This window comes from Physella acuta, unplaced genomic scaffold (genome assembly GCF_028476545.2).
Source record: "Physella acuta isolate Inbredline_101_S28 unplaced genomic scaffold, ASM2847654v3 ptg000349l, whole genome shotgun sequence".
NCBI lineage: Eukaryota > Metazoa > Mollusca > Gastropoda > Physidae > Physella > Physella acuta.
This window is the reverse complement of record NW_026731868.1, coordinates 32,895-49,202: the sequence shown is the minus strand read 5'-3', so window position 1 is coordinate 49,202 and position 16,308 is coordinate 32,895. Positions and strand designations below refer to the sequence as shown.

The following is a 16,308-nucleotide window of genomic DNA, read 5'->3' as shown; positions in this document are numbered from 1 at the left end:
TACAACTATTTTTCCGAACAATCAATTTTCTGGTGGCTTAATTTTCTTGACGTTCCGCCACCGAGAAAGTTTGCAATTAATGAGTTTCCTTGATTGGCGTTTTCTATTAGAGCGTGTCTCGGTTCCTCTCCCTGCCACCCACGTCGAGGGGTGCCAGCCTCAAGGAGATTACCCAAGCGCCCCAACCGCCGGCTTAACCGGTCGGCTAATTACCAAACACCCGGCTCACCCCCGTTACCCAACGCTCCGGAACAATCGTCCGGTCGACTGGCACTTTCAACCGGAAACAGTTACAAACGGGTTCCGCAGATGAGGTGTACGCGTTCCCTGGCGTGGAAGAAACACGTATCAGATGGTCAGTACCATCTTAAGCGATTGGTTAATTAGCGGGGACAAGGGGTCCAGGGGTCAAGATATTTATCCCAGTTAGTGTCAGGCGAGAGATGATTGGTTGATAGCTTCATCGGGCTATAAATTCGGCCATTCGCGAGCCTTGATACAGAGGGGAGATGAAGGAGTGGACATAGCTGGAGAAACATGGTATCGTAAATAGGAGGGGGGTCAGGGGGGTGTAGCTAGGCATGACCATTAGTCCAGTTAGGGGTCAGACTTGGAATGATGATAGTTGCTTGGAAGTCGATTTATCAAAATGTAAGAGACATAATACATTTGTAGAGTGGGGGAGGGGGGGGGGGGAGGGGGAGGTAAGGAAAGTCAAAGGGACATATTTAGAGTTTTGAGAAAGTTTAGAAAAGATTAGGGAATGTTTAAGTAATGATGTGGAATGTTTAGAGAGGGTTAGGGAAGGGTTAGAAAACTTAATGTAAGATTAGGGTATGTAATGTAAGATTTAGAAAAGGTTATGGAGGGTTCAGGTAGGCTTATGGAGGGTTTGGGAAAGGTTAGGGGGTGGTAAGAAGGGGGATGTAGGTTTAAATTTAGCATTTCGATACCTTGACATTTTAACAGCAAAAAGAAAATGTAATATGTAACACATATCATGGTTACCAGTCAAGGGGGATACATTGTAAGTTATAATTTATCGGGTTGCGGCCCCTGTGTGACCGCAACTGTTGATGATGTTTTTTTATTGTTCTTCTGTGACCAATTTTTACCTGTGTTCCATGTCATGAGACCTCTGGGACTCTGGGTAGCTCGTACCTGTGGCCGTGTCATTCAGACCCAAGACGGTGCCGTTGCCTATGATTAGTTGATCATGTAGATCTAATGAAGGGCTACTGTTCTTTCTACTGTTTTCTACGTTTCTACTGTCTACATAGCCGGTTGGCTTGCATTTTAATGTCAATAAATCCAGTATTTCCATTGTGTGCTATATCTCTCATGGTCAGCCGTTTTAAACACAACATCTCAGTGGGTAATAAGCATCCCCATTGAGGCAGTGTTAAATAACACATATTTTTTCTGTATTTAAGTTGAATATGTGGGTTGATACGTGTGCAAAATTTACATAAGACGTGTAATAGTGATTTAGGTTATCAAATATAGATAACAAAGAATAGGTATATTGGCACATTCCTAATGCAGGTTTCGGAAGAGAATGTTTAATTGCAGCTCAATTCAGAAACCCAGCTTATGTGAGTCTTGTTTTCTTATACGTTACCCGTTACAAGAAGGGTATTGTCTACTAGGCAGGGAACCTGTAAGAGTTTTTGGATCTATTGGCTCTAGTTATTGTCTAATTCACCATCTAACCTATCCGACATTGACTTTTATCGATTTACTTTAAAAAAGTTACTTTTATGATTTCCGACAGGACGTATCGAATGCCCGGAATGCTTTTTTATCCACACTTGTAAAATTTAAATCTAACGATACTTCCGTAGTCATTACCTTAATAACGAAACCGAAAGAAAATAACATCGAAAAAGACTTCCTAAGCAAAGTCTACTCCCTACTTTTTTGACATTTTTTAGGTCTCACATTTTTAAAATTTGGCTAAAATCCATTTTTTATTATTTTCTAATTGTTTTAGTTCAACCTTTTTTTAATTTGTGTATAACTAGCCGTCCCGGCCAGGCCCTGCTCTGGCTTCTGTGAAAAACCTTTCTGTTAAAGACCATTACCTGTGTGTTTAGTAATCATCATAAACCCGGCATTGCCCACCCAAACCACAACCAATCAAAACAACAAAACGCAAACATAACGCTAACACAATTACAATTACAAATACAAACGAAAACAAAAACCTAACAACAAACCCAACCACAACCACAAACACCAATATAAACACAAAGAAAAAACAAACAAAAAAGCAAACGAAAACAAAAACCTAACAACAAACCCAACCACAAACACCAATACCAACAAAAAAAAACAACGAAAAAGCAAACGAAAACAAACCAAATCCAAACGCAAAACCAACCAAAGACACAAATACAAACCCAAACAAAAAAAACACAAACAAAAACGAAAAAAGAAAGAACAAAAACGAACCAAATCAAAACGCAACCACTAACGCAAACCCACCTAAACACAAAGAAAACACTAACGCGAACATAAACGCCCGGGGCGGAATCACCTGTTTTAGCTTAATGAACGACTATAGTACCCCAACTTATTCATAGTCTTTTGCACTCACTTAAACGAACGCGCCTGTTTCAATTTGATGAACAATTATAATACTCCAAGCTTATCCGTAAAATACCTACAATATTTGAACTTGATCAATCCCCGCTAATTATGTAATTATTTTTTTTCCCAACACCAAAACAAAGTAATTAAAAAGTAAATTCTTTTCCACAAAATGCAATGGTTTTATAAAGGGAAGTAATTTTGTTTTCCTAATTTATCAAAGGGAAGTAAATGCTATAGGACTAAATAAAGACATAATTAGAATTTTTGTAAAAGATGATATTTATTTAAAACTTGTGTTTAATGAACATGCCGACAATTATTACTATAATTTGAAAAATGAAAATTATTTCCCAACACTTTCAATAGTAATTTTTTAGCTCATAAATTTAGACAAATGCGCACGATAATTTTCTAACACTTAAATTCATCCAAGACCAACGACAAACATATGCATTACATACAGAACTGAGCTTTATATATTAGATATACTATGTTGAAGATGTGTGCTATTCTGAGAAACAGAAGCTCTGTTATTGTGATTTCCATGAGAGCTAATTTTGAGCTATTTTGCCCTAAAAACGACACTTTTTAGCAACAATTTTTATAGAACCATAATTTTTAGTGATTTTATTTGCATTCCTTTCATATTCTATGTTAGTTACAGCTTCCTTATCACTCAAAAAAGTCCTAACACCCAATTTTCAATTTGGGGGTTTAACCTGCCCTTAATAATTAATAATTACACACATTTGTAAAGAGCCTTTTGACCTATCCCTTATTGAGATATCTCTTAATTGTGTGCATGTATGTAAGCTATGTGTGCGTGTGTGTGTGTGAGAGTGTGTGTGTATGTGTGTGTGAGTATGTGTGTGTGAGTGTGTGTGAGTGAGTGTGTGTGTGAGTGTGTGTGTGAGTGAGTGTGTGCGTGTGTGTGTGTGAGTATGAGTGTGTGTGTGAGTGTGTGAGTGTGTGTGTGTGAGTGTGTGTGAGTGTATGTGTGAGTGTGTGTGTGTGAGGCCGTGTGTGTGAGTGTGTGTGAGTGTGTGAGTGTGTGTGTGAGAGTGTGTGTAAGTGTGTGTGAGTGTGTGAGTGTGTATGTGTGAGTGTGTGTGTGTGAGGCCGTGTGTGTGAGTGTGTGAGTGTGTGTGAGTGTGTGAGTGTGTGTGTGTGTGTGAGCCCCCGACATCGGCGCGTGCTCACCCGCACGCACGCACAAAGAGAAGCGACACACCCACAAACTGACTTACAGACCCATTCACAAACAGAAGACAGAAGTCAGGCAGGGGGATTCCCCGCGGCGCGCGATAATGCACGATCGCCGCGACCATCATGTCGTCATGGTAACAAGAAACATCCGCGAAAAGGGTGGGGGGAGGGGGAGGATGAAGGTTATCGGGAATCCCCCGCTGTTTCCGGTGCTTCTTTTTTTTTTCCACGACGAAGATGTGGCTGAAGGAGACGGGTGTAGGAGGATGAGGGAACGAATGATGTATGTCGACTGTGAGGAAAGGAGGGGTGGGGGTGATGGGTGGTTGTGGGGGAGGGGGGAGTGGCTCAGTTTTAGAGACCTGTAGACTTAAAGTCTGTCATAAACACATTCGTTTTCATTTGTTTTGTCTGTGGTATAAATCTTTACAACGATAAGCCCTATCCGATAGACCAAAGACCGACATATATATATATATATATATATATATATATATATATATATATATATATATATATATATATATATATATATATATATATATATATATATATATAAACACACACACACACACACACACACACACATATATATATATATATATATATATATATATATATATATATATATATATATATATATATATATATCCCCTTATCATTATACTGTGGTACTTATATCTAAACACGATAAAAAAATTCAGGTAAAAAAATCCCCTGAAACAGGTAACATTTTCTGTGAAGTGTATTTATAGCTCAGCGAAGTAGCATCTACATTTTAAAAAAATCCTGGAATAATGACGAAAGGCGCCAAAGATTCACGTAAGAATGGACGCGATAACAGTAGAAATTTATTCGCTATATATATATGTTATGTGATAGATGTCTCGTCCCTGTTCGTTTCTTTAAAAAAAATAATAATGTTTTTATGGCAGATGTTGAACTTTTTGTAAATTTTGTAAATTCTCAATTGGCGACTGGTGTTTATGCTGAAATGTAGAACGTGTATTTGTGGCGGGGGGGGGGGGGGGGGGAAGTTGTGGGGAAGGGGGAATTCGCTATCGCGGCATGAGTATTTTTTTACATTATTGCTTGACGGGTGGGGAAAGGCGGGGGTGGCTGAAAATTTGGGTATCTTTATTTATTTATAGAATGTTTTTACTGGGTGTATTAAAAAATAGGGAGCGATTTCTGTCAGTTGAAATGAGCTTCTGAGATATTGTCTTCTTTAATTGGGCACTTGGCATTGTAGTTATTTTAATTAGTTTTGGTTGGTCTTCAAAACATACACTAGAATGCACTTTTACAAAACTATATTATTATTTTATTTCTGGGAGCAAACCAAAACAAGTTTAATGATTTTACTCTGTGTTTTATTTTGTTTAATGTATGTGTTAGAGTGAAGAAAATCGTTGTGTAAGTTATACAACAATTATTGTCGCTCTGGCAAATAAAATAAAATAATGAAATTTGAAATATTAGTTTTCGTTGCCTCCCGATTCATCGATTTCGGTTTTCGTCGACTTTTTTTTTTCTCAGGGCTGCTAACATATTCTACGACTTTACGGAACATTTGTATACGTGTGTGAAAGGGAAGGGGGCATAACTCCGATTAAATAGCCAAACTATATACTACCTATTCATTTTTTTAACATTTTATTTATTGACTGCTAATGTGAGTTGATTTAAATGACTTGTATACGATTTCTGCAAATTTCAAAATACTTTATGTGGTGTATTAATTGCTGAGCTGGCTGTTCAGAATCTCAAGTTCACATGATACAATGAGAACTAATGATAGTATACATGTCACCACACCTCGATACAAATTGTAAGTCTACAGTGTCTAGCTGCTAATGTCAACAAATTATAAATGTGAATCTCTTTCCAACCCATATTATCTGCCCCTGTTCCCTTTTTTTCTTAAAGAAAAAAACATTATAAAGTAACACAAAGATGTTATATTTTTTATCTGTTCTTTATGTCCTTGTTATAAAATCATTTTGTATAGATTTAGTTTTATTTTTAAAAACAAACATGCAACTTATAATAATTGTATAGTGTTTCTTTTCGGTTTCCATTTGGATGGTCTAGGAAAAAAAAAATATAGGTAAATTTACTTTATGTTATATTAAAATAATGTCCTCGCTTTTCGTCATTTTGTTAAAATATCTATATTTCTATATACTGTATAGATTTGACCACCCATGTTATCTTCTAGCCATCTATACTATCACCCCCGCCACCCAGGATACATAAATATATATTCCTTGTATACCAAATATCCAAAAAACATCTCTTCATTTATACCGTATTTGTTGCAACAAGTGCTCCTTAGACGCGTCTAACAACACTGTCAAACTTTTCACCCTTTAAAGACGCCGCACGCCATTACGCTACAGCATGCCGACAAATCAAAGTCTATAAACTACAGAAAGTTATGTCAATAAAAACAAAGAAGCACGCACTTTGATGACGTTTTACACGATACACAATGACGTAGTAACCAGCTGATAGGGTAAATGGCTCCCTAGTGGGGCTAAAGACTCCGCCATCACATTCTTCCAATAGCATGTAGGTGGTCAGATTTTTACAAATATTGTTCTGGTCCTGGTACAGAGGTTGTGTGGGTGTGGGTGTGTGTGTGTGTGAGGGGGGGGGGGGAGTTACATTCTGATTAGGGTTCGGGTTGTGTAAGATGGTGAGGGGTAAGATAGTAGGGCAAGAAAAGTTGTAGGTTTTTGTTTAGTAAAAGACGCTGTGGTTGTGGAGATGTTGTCAAGGTTGGTGTGTTGGGTGTGGTTTTGGGATAGAGGTTGTCGATCGAATTTGTTGTGCTTGTCGTTGTTGTTTTTATTGCAGTGGTTGTTGTGATGTGGCTGGGGTGTCGGTGTGGTTGATGTAGTTGGGGTGTTCGTATGTTTTATATGGCTAGTGGTGGTAGTCGGTGTAGTACATGCAGTTGTGATGTTGGTGTGGTTGGTGTGTTTTGTGTGGTAGGGTGTGATAACGCAAGGTTGCGTCGAGCTCAGGTAGATAGCAGAAACAGGCTATAGCGAGTTGGTCAGAGGGAGACCAGTGAAAATACGGGAACTGACCGGTCACGTGGGACGGTCAGCTGACCACTGAGGCGTGGGTCAGTAGAGAGATAGGCCAGCAGTTGATAGGTAGCTAGCGAAGAGTAGAGAAGGTGTTAGGAAGCGGTTAGAGACGGTTGTAATATGTAGAGCTAGGGAACAGTTAGTTAGTGTTAGGATTGGTCATGGGAGTGCGTAGTTAGTAGTATAGTGAACAGTTAGTAGTAGTAGTAAACAGTAGAGAGTATAGCATAGGCTAGTTAGTTAAAAACTTGATTATATACATTTGAATAAAGAACTTTGTATTTGAAACTTGAACTGTGTGTTACTGGATTCGTTCCGGCCTCTTAAAAATCCCCAACCTCACAACTGGTGCAACAAGAAGACCTCAAACAAAGATTCTAATTCGTACCCTCACATAGGGGTAGGAATGGGAGTCCGTTTGTGTGGTTGGATTTTTGTTTTGTGGTTGTGTGGTGTGAATGGCTAATGAGGTTGGTGTTTTTGCTGTAGTTAGTATGTCTGGTGCATTAGCTGTGTTTCGTATGGCATGCAGCTATCGGAACATTTTCCCCATAAAACATCAATAACAGCACTAGATAAAACTACAGACTTTCAACTACACCCAGAAAAGACACTTAAATGCATGTACATTTATTTAACCTGCTATTTCTGCAGGAAAATTAAGAACAAATTTTGAATGGAAACCCATACAATCTAAAGAAAAGGCTTGTAAAAAGTAAAAATAAAATACATAAAATCTCTATCTTTTGAATGTTTGATTACTCATTGTACAAAAGATTGACTCAACCATTTAGGAATACAAACCACTTTGGGAAACCCGCCGTTTCGGAACCGTGAAATTCAACTCGTGTTCTGGCACTTTGTGCGGGGAAATTATTCCGGCAACTCATCAATGGCGACCGCCCTGCGAATGGCATCACGGGAAACCAATTTGGGCCAATGGTAAGTTGTCAGGAGCACGCGCACTTCCTTGTCAACCCCCGGGCCGGATATGTTTATCAATGGCGACTCGTCCATGTTCTTTCTCTCCATCCCCTCCTCTGTCTTTTTAGGTTCAACATCTTCACGTGCGTTCTTTCCATCGTGTCAGAATTTTACTGCTATATGTACAGCTTCTTCTTTCCGTTCTGTTCATCTTGTGAATATTTTGGTACTTTTTTGCGTTATTTAATTCAGCCTCATTGAATCGTTTCTAAAGTAAATTTTCACAGCGTTTATTATATCCTTTTTTAGCGCAATTTCCATTCTGGAGAATTGCGTTTATTAACTCGTCATTTCTGGGAATGGATGGATGAATGAATGAATGAATGGATGGATGAATGTGTGTACGCAGCTTTAAGTCGTATCTCCTCCTCAACGAAGCAATATCGATGACTAGTTCCAAAAGCAATTATGTTAAGCAAGTTACGAGGATGAACATAGGCCATAAAAATTCCGGGTTTCTTTCATGGATTTCCCGGAAAAGCAAAAAAAAACTCGAAAAAAAGCAGTTTTTGGCCCATATCTCGGCAACCAGACCACTTAGCGACTTGAAACATAAACCAATCGATTCCTGCCACAATTTAGAACAATATTGCCGAAGAAAGTTTTCAAATATATACTTTCGTTCGGTCACAAAATTTTTTTTGAATTAATTAAAATTTGGACCGAATTAGTAGGCATTTTTTCCAACCACACCACACGCGTCATCACGTTCAATAGCTGCGCCATCACGTTCAGTAGCTAGGCGCGCAATGGTTTTTAGTCATGTAACTCTATTGTAAATAAAACATGTATTTTAACCAATGGTTTTACTAACCCTGCTCTTGATTTACGCTACGACAGAGCTATTTTTAGATACCATAAGGAAATTGCGCTAAAATTGTCACTTGACTTTTTAATTACTTTGTTTTTGTTTTAAATTTATCTCATTCTTATACTTTTTTGTTTTGTTTTATTTTCCGCACTATCAAATCTATCCCAATTTCTTTCCATTTATTTCTTGACCTTTTTGCTCACCAAAGTCTAGTTGTTGTTTTGTGTATCTTTTTCTCAACCTTTTTGTGCATTTGTGTTTTTAATTATTTTTTTTCTATTTTTAAATCAATTGGTCTACTTATTTTTTTATTTTTTTTTAAAAAAAACATGTTTATTTCTTTATATTTTTGTCTGTCTATATTTTCAAATCAATTGGCCCACTTATTTCTTTATTTAAAAATAAAAACTGTAAATTTCCTTATATTTTTTGTCTTTTTATTAATATACTGTCTAGTTGTGGACATATTATTCAATCTTTAGCTCCTAAACTTAAACAGGCAAAAAAAAACAATTTCTTCATTTTCAAATAAAATTCTAACGTCTCTAATCACCACAGTTCCATCTCAGTCCCCACCCCCACCCTCTCACATATTTAAACATCCTCTATCCGATTTCCCCATTCTCCTCACACACACAAACTCTCTCTCTCTCCCCACTTTTTCTTCTTGTTCTACCCCCCCCCCCCCCTCCAAACGTCTCCATTCCAATTTCCAGATTCTCCGACCCGCATCTAACGCCCGCCTCACATAAAGCTGAGTTCGGCCTTCCAATTGTGTCGTCCCTTACAATAGTCGGTAATGGGAGCCTCATCAAGTGATCCGTGTAAACAAACACGATCTTTCTTCCGATTTAATTAGCAATCTCGAGGACTGCATTACATCATTTGTTAAAAAAAAAAGTTAAACATGTTGCGACCATTTTGTAGAATCGGAATTTGTATTGTTCGACTATTTATGTATTTGTTGCATATTATCTAGTAAATTAATAATTTGAATGAACTATTTTAAATGGATTAATTATTATTATTATTTTTTTTTACTTACGAGGTCCAGTCATAATTACAATGATAATGGTGATAGGCTTATAATGTTCTAAATTATAAACCAAGTTCCCGTAAAACGGAATCCTATAAATTGTGTAGTCTTTTCTAAATATGGTGTCACCATATTCCAGTTGTATATAGTCCCCATTATATGTAAAATGAGATTACCATTACGTAACGTGGGTATAATCTACATGTCCCATAATGGTTATAGCCCATAATGTACTGGGGCATAAAGAAAGAAAAAAACGTAAAGTTCCTTTTTTAACCCTACGGTCCATGGAGCTAGTGAAGTAGAAACCACAAGTTTCTGTTCCCAGCCGCCTTTATTCCCTAACGTGAGTTAAGTACCTATTAGAGCTGGGTGGAATCAGGGGACACTCTACTGACTTAAACCCGGAAACTTTCGGGTTGGTAGTCTAGCGCTCAACCGCTAGGCCACGCCTAGACATAGTGTACTATAAAACTGGGATCATTATTATCTAATATGGATGGGATAAGCAACCTTTCACTTGTTAGGGTTAATGTTTTCCTCTAGATAATATATTTGTTTCACTCCCGCCATCGGATATTATCAAACTTCATTTTAATGATTAAAATCTGATCTTTAAAAAAAAGCACATTATTAAAGCAACAAAAGAAGCACATAAAACAAGTACTTTTTTAAACTTATCAATATCATAATGCATTTTTTTTAAAAAAAGTTATGTGATGTCTGTTTACAATGCAATGTGTTTTTATTCAAATTTACACAAGTCCTTTTCTAGAATCAATGTTATCACGACTGTGTGAAAAAAGGTGTCTAGGAGTAAGTGTGTTTGTGTTGGGGGGGGGGGGGGGGGGGCGAGAGAGAGAGAGAGAGGGGGGAGGGTTAATGTTAGGTCACCGTGATACAAAGCTTACTGTCCCATACACAATTTCATCTAAAGCCTCGATTTCAGCCTTAAAAAATAAAAAATAAAGTATTAAAAAAACCGACTCCGCTCTCCATTTCGACACATCTGTTCCATAATTAATTATTTATCTTGTTTTTTCAACACGATCCATGCAGGGCTGGCGAGTTTTCGAAATGTAGCCAGTCTGTTCCTTGTTTAAAGGACGGACAGAGGAGAGAAAAAAAATCTGGAAAAACAGCGTCACTGTTACTGTCAGTGAGATGGACGGAGGGAAGGAGAGGGAGGGGGGTGGAAGAGTGGATGCAAAGAGTGGAACAATACAGGAAATAATTATCCGCGGGAGAGCATTGACATGCGCAGTGAGGGGCGGATCACATTTCCGGTAAGATGGCTGCCGGGCCTCGGACGCCTCGCTGTGAGTGGATGTCACCGATCACGTGACAAGGCGAAATTCGTTTTTGGTCATGTGACCGCGGAAGAAAATAGCCCCATTTTTTTGTTTTGTTTCTGAACGGCTGTTGTGTTATTACTATTCATAACGTTAGCAGATAACTTATGTTAAGGATAAAATAAAAACGTGTAACACAAACAAACTGTAGCGAGTGAGAAAACATTTTACGGGAAATCTGTTTAACTAGGGTTTTTAGGAAACTTTTTTTAACGTTTCGTCACTCATTAGTGGAATATAATTAATTTTTAAAAAATATTTTTTTACTGCAACATAAACTAGACACACACTCCTTAGAGAAAGCAATGGTAGATTGAGATTGTACATACATATTTTATTAAAATATATGCATAATAATATAAGTTTTAATACTCATTCAGTCTTTTGAAAAAGTATAGATAAAACGAAGACGTGTGCAGGTATTTTCAAAGACTGAACTAAAACAACTTCTACAGTATCAGTTCTTATAAGAATTTAGCATACTGTTTAGGGGTCATCCATAAATGACGTCACACTCGTAGGGGGGAGGGGGGGTCCGTAATTTTGTGACGATGTGTGATGAGGGGGAGGGGGGGGGGGGTCAGATGTTGCGACGTCACATTTTTGCATTATAAAAAAGCAACGTTAGAAAACGAATTTTAGACGTTATTTCGCGTTTTAGATAACTGTTTTAATAAATTGTAATAGTTTAGACAAGATTTTTGAAAAATATCGATGTTTTTAAAAAATTCAACTGCAATTTTGAGGGGGGTTGTAGGTTGAAGTGTGACGTCATTTTAGGGGGGGGTCTGGCTTTTTGTGACGACGTGTGACGGAGGGGAGGGGGGGAGGTAAAAATCGTCAAAAAAAGCGTGACGTCATTTATGGATGACCCCTTATGAGATGGATATGCCCAGAAAAAACAGGAAACCTTTAGAAAGATGATGCAACTTTAAATTAATAAAAGGAATATTTCACAAAAGGAATATTTCACAAAAGGAATATTTAAAAAAAAAACGGTGTAGATGTATAAAACTCTACGAAACTTATAGAACTGCTATTATAGACAAGCTGAAAATTTGGCTTAGGCATGGTAAAAGAAGAAATAGAAAGACACAAATCTGACAACCGAATTTCTGCCCAGAAAGAATTTGTTTAAACACAAAGGCGTATATCCGCACTCAAAAATCAAAATCGCCACAAAAGGCTAAGGAGAAATAGATGTGAGGTTTTTCACTCACAATCATTTGAGATCTGTGGTCAAAGTTAGAAGTAATGTCGGTCATTTAAATTTTAGTCGGATGTTAGCGCGTGCGACTGCTAACCCGTAAGTCTCGAGTTCGTATCCTGGGCATGATTCCGTGGGGCGTTCTTTAGTCCACCCAGCTCTGACTCACGTTAGGGTAAAAGCAGTTGGGCACAGAAATAGGTGAACTCTACTACGCCTGCGCCATCGACAGCAAGTTTCGAAATTTTAATTTATTACAACCATAGTATCGGCCCACAAGTTATCTAGCCCAGATTTTGTTTTGGCCAGATTTTGATAGGTTAAATTTTGTTTAAGCCAGATTTTGTTTAGGTCAGATTTTGTTTAGGCCAGATCTTGTTTAGACCAGATTTTGTTTAGGTCAGATTTTGTTTAGGTCAGATTTTGTTTAGGTCAGATTTTGTTTAGGCCAGATTTTGTTTAGGCCAGACCAGATTTTGTTTAGACCAGATTTTGTTTAGGTCAGATTTTGTTTAGACCAGATTTTGTTTAGGCCAGATTTTGTTTAGGTCAGATTTTGTTTAGGCCAGATTTTGTTTAGACCAGATTTTGTTTAGACCAGATTTTGTTTAGGTCAGATTTTGTTTAGCCCAGATTTTGTTTAGGCCAGATTTTGTTTAGGTCAGATTTTGTTTAGGTCAGATTTTGTTTAGCCCAGATTTTGTTTAGGCCAGATTTTGTTTAGACCAGATTTTGTTTAGACCAGATTTTGTTTAGGTCAGATTTTGTTTAGCCCAGATTTTGTTTAGGCCAGATTTTGTTTAGACCAGATTTTGTTTAGACCAGATTTTGTTTAGGTCAGATTTTGTTTAGCCCAGATTTTGTTTAGGCCAGATTTTGTTAAGGTCAGATTTTGTTTAAAGACCAGATTTTGTTTAGGCCAGATTTTGTTTAGACCAGATTTTGTTTAGACCAGATTTTGTTTAGGTCAGATTTTGTTTAGCCCAGATTTTGTTTAGGCCAGATTTTGTTTAGGTCAGATTTTGTTTAAAGACCAGATTTTGTTTAGACCAGATTTTGTTTAGACCAGATTTTGTTTAGGTCAGATTTTGTTTAGGCAAGATTTTGTTTAGACCAGATTTTGTCTAGACCAGATTTTGTTTAGACCAGATTTTGTCTAGTCCAGATTTTATGTAGGCCAGATTTTGTCAAAGCCAAATTTTGTCTATGTCGATTTTGTCTAGCGCAGATTTTGTCTAGCCCAGATTTTGTCTAGCCCAGATTTTGTCTAGAATCTAGGCCATAAGCAGTTTTTATTATGCCAGGTCTGCGTTGAAAAATACGAAAAACAAGTCCTACTGAACTACAATATTTATGAAATCGAAAAAGCCAAGGTCACTGTTCATTAAAATTTACAAACAGTTCTAGTTTTACGCCCATAAAACCTCAGGTGTTCAATAGAGCTACCATGTTTTTTTTTTTCAAGTAAAAAAAAAAAACCGCAGCCATTCTTCATTAAAATTTATAAAACCCTACCAACAATTAGCTTTACCCCCATACAAGTGGCGTGTAATATTTAGAAATCTGATGAAGACATTAAGCCGAAACGTCTATTGTTTCACGACGCACGGCGCGTTTTGACTATGTAAGTAGCCAGTCTATGGGGGCGTCACTGCATGACTTTGATGACATGACGCTGTTTTCGCTGTTCGGCTGTTTACCTTATCTCGGTGAGGCTAATATACGCGGCGCTGTTCTATGCAAGGCCAATCAACAGCAGATTGTTGATCTGTTGAAAGCCAATCAACAGCAGATTGTTGATCTATGGAAGCTAATCAGCACATGCCTGCCCGTATAGAGGAATCGGGTTCCTGAAACGACTGGGATTACAAATTATACAATATGCAACATTGAAAAGCTTTTTGAGAAGTAATTTAAACTGAAGGGTCGTCTATAAATGGTGTCAGACTGTTTTTGTTTTAAAAAAATGTTCTACTCCCCCACCCCACACCCCCATCCTCTAAAGCAGGGGTTCCCAACCCCGTGCCCGCCGAACGATTCGTATGTGCCCGCCTCTCACTATTCGACAGAGACAGAATTTATTTCATAAACATTATTGAAAGGTTGAAGGGGATGGAAATCGAAAGTTTGAGGTGGGGGGGGGGGGGGTGCAAATCGAAAGTTTGAGGGGTGGGTGCAAATCGAAAGTTTGAGGGGTGGGTGCAAATCGAAAGTTTGAGGGTGAGGGGTGCAAATCGAAAGTTTGAGGGGGGGGGGGGGTGCAAATCGAAAGTTTTGTTCCCGGGTGACGGGAAGGGTCGCTACGCCTCTAGAAGGAGTTTGTCGATTTAAAATAGGTGGTGCCCGCCATCCTACCGATATTTTAGAATGTGCTCTAGAGTAAAAAAAAAAAGGTTGGGAACCCCTGCTCTAAAGCACATTGTCAAAAAAATCTAAAAATCAAACTTAAAAAGTGGGACGGAGTGGTCTAGCGGTAGAGAGCTGGACTGCTAACTCGTAAGTTCGAATCCGGGTCAGTAGACCGTCAGGTTTGAAGAGGGAGCGTTACGTTACTCTTAAAAAGCCGGCAGCAGCATCATCACCTCTTATCTGGATTTAAAAAAAAAATAGGACAGTGTTCAATATCGATTAGAATCTATTTTTTAAATTTATTTTTAAAATGCGAAGGAACTGCTAAAATACAGTTTAAAGCTACTTTTCAAAACGTCTTTTTAAGTTATTAACTGATTTGATTCCCCTTCAAAAAAGGGAAATAATAAAAAACATTGTTTAATTGTACGTTTTTTTCTCTTTTTCTTTAAAAAAAATAGTTGTTAATCAGTACAATATATAACACTGTTAATCTATTAATATTAGCAAAAAATAAAGTAAAAAGAAAAAAACCCACCCAATTTTATCATTTAAAATATAGTAAAAAATAATTTTATGCTACTTTAAACGTACCCACTACTACGAATCTTTACAAACTCCGATGTAATGAAAAGAGATTTAGTTTAAAAATTGAAAACATTACGTCAAAAAATAGAGCTTCGTCACGTCTATTCCCACGTCCAATCCTTTTCAGCTTCAACTCATCTACGATGGCCAAAGTCAAGGCTAAGGAACTCCGTGGCAAAAAGAAGGAAGAACTTCTGAAACAGCTCGATGAGCTAAAAAATGAACTGCAGACCCTTCGTGTTGCCAAAGTAACTGGTGGGGCTGCAGCTAAATCAGCTAAGATCTACACTGTGCGCAAATCAGTTGCTCGTGTCCTCACTGTCATCAACCAGACACAGAAGGTTAACCTAGGTAAATTCTACCGTATGAAGGCTCACAAACCCAAGGACTTGAGACAAAAGAAGACCAGGGCAATGAGACGTGCACTCACACCATATGAACTCACCTGCAAGAGTAAAAAGGAATTACGAAAACAGCGTCTTTATCCAATTAGATAGTATGCTGTAAAGAATTAAAGTTGTATGATTTGAAATTTTAAAAAAAAAAAAAAAAAAAAAAAAAAAAAAATTAAGCTTCGTTTGAAGATTTGTCTTAAAAGCCGGTCAACGATTGTTTTGTTGTCATAGTTCTTCGCCAGTCAATGAGGTTTGACCAGCGTATACAAACACAAAACTGAGAAGAATATCATACTGCGTTCAATATAACTAGTGCTTAAGATGTATTCAAATAGTTCAGTAATAAACAAATACATAAATTTAAAATAAAATAAAATAAAATAAAATAAAATAAAATAAAATAAAATAAAATAAAATAAAATAAAATAAAATAAAATAAAATAAAATAAAATAAAATAAAATAAAATAAAATAAAATAAAATAAAATAAAATAAAATAAAATAAAATAAAATAAAATAAAATAAAATAAAATAAAATAAAAAATAGAGACGAACAAACATTTGTGTTTGACAGAATTTAAAAAAAAAAGTTTAAAATTTTTTTTTTTTTCAGTTTTCGCATAATTCTTTGTCTAAAAAATATTGGTCTAACTTCAAATATTTAATTAAATCTCTTGTGTTGAAA

The 16,308-nt window shown here is 37.0% G+C and overlaps 1 protein-coding gene across 1 annotated transcript; it reads left to right on the top strand.

Annotated features, from left to right (window-relative positions):
- Positions 1-15,331: 15,331 nt before the first annotated feature.
- Positions 15,332-15,768, top strand: LOC131941133 (large ribosomal subunit protein uL29-like). Its single transcript, XM_059300145.1, has one exon. The coding sequence runs from the start codon at positions 15,373-15,375 to the stop codon at positions 15,724-15,726; it is 354 nt and encodes a 117-aa protein (XP_059156128.1). The 5' UTR covers positions 15,332-15,372; the 3' UTR covers positions 15,727-15,768.
- Positions 15,769-16,308: the final 540 nt, after the last annotated feature.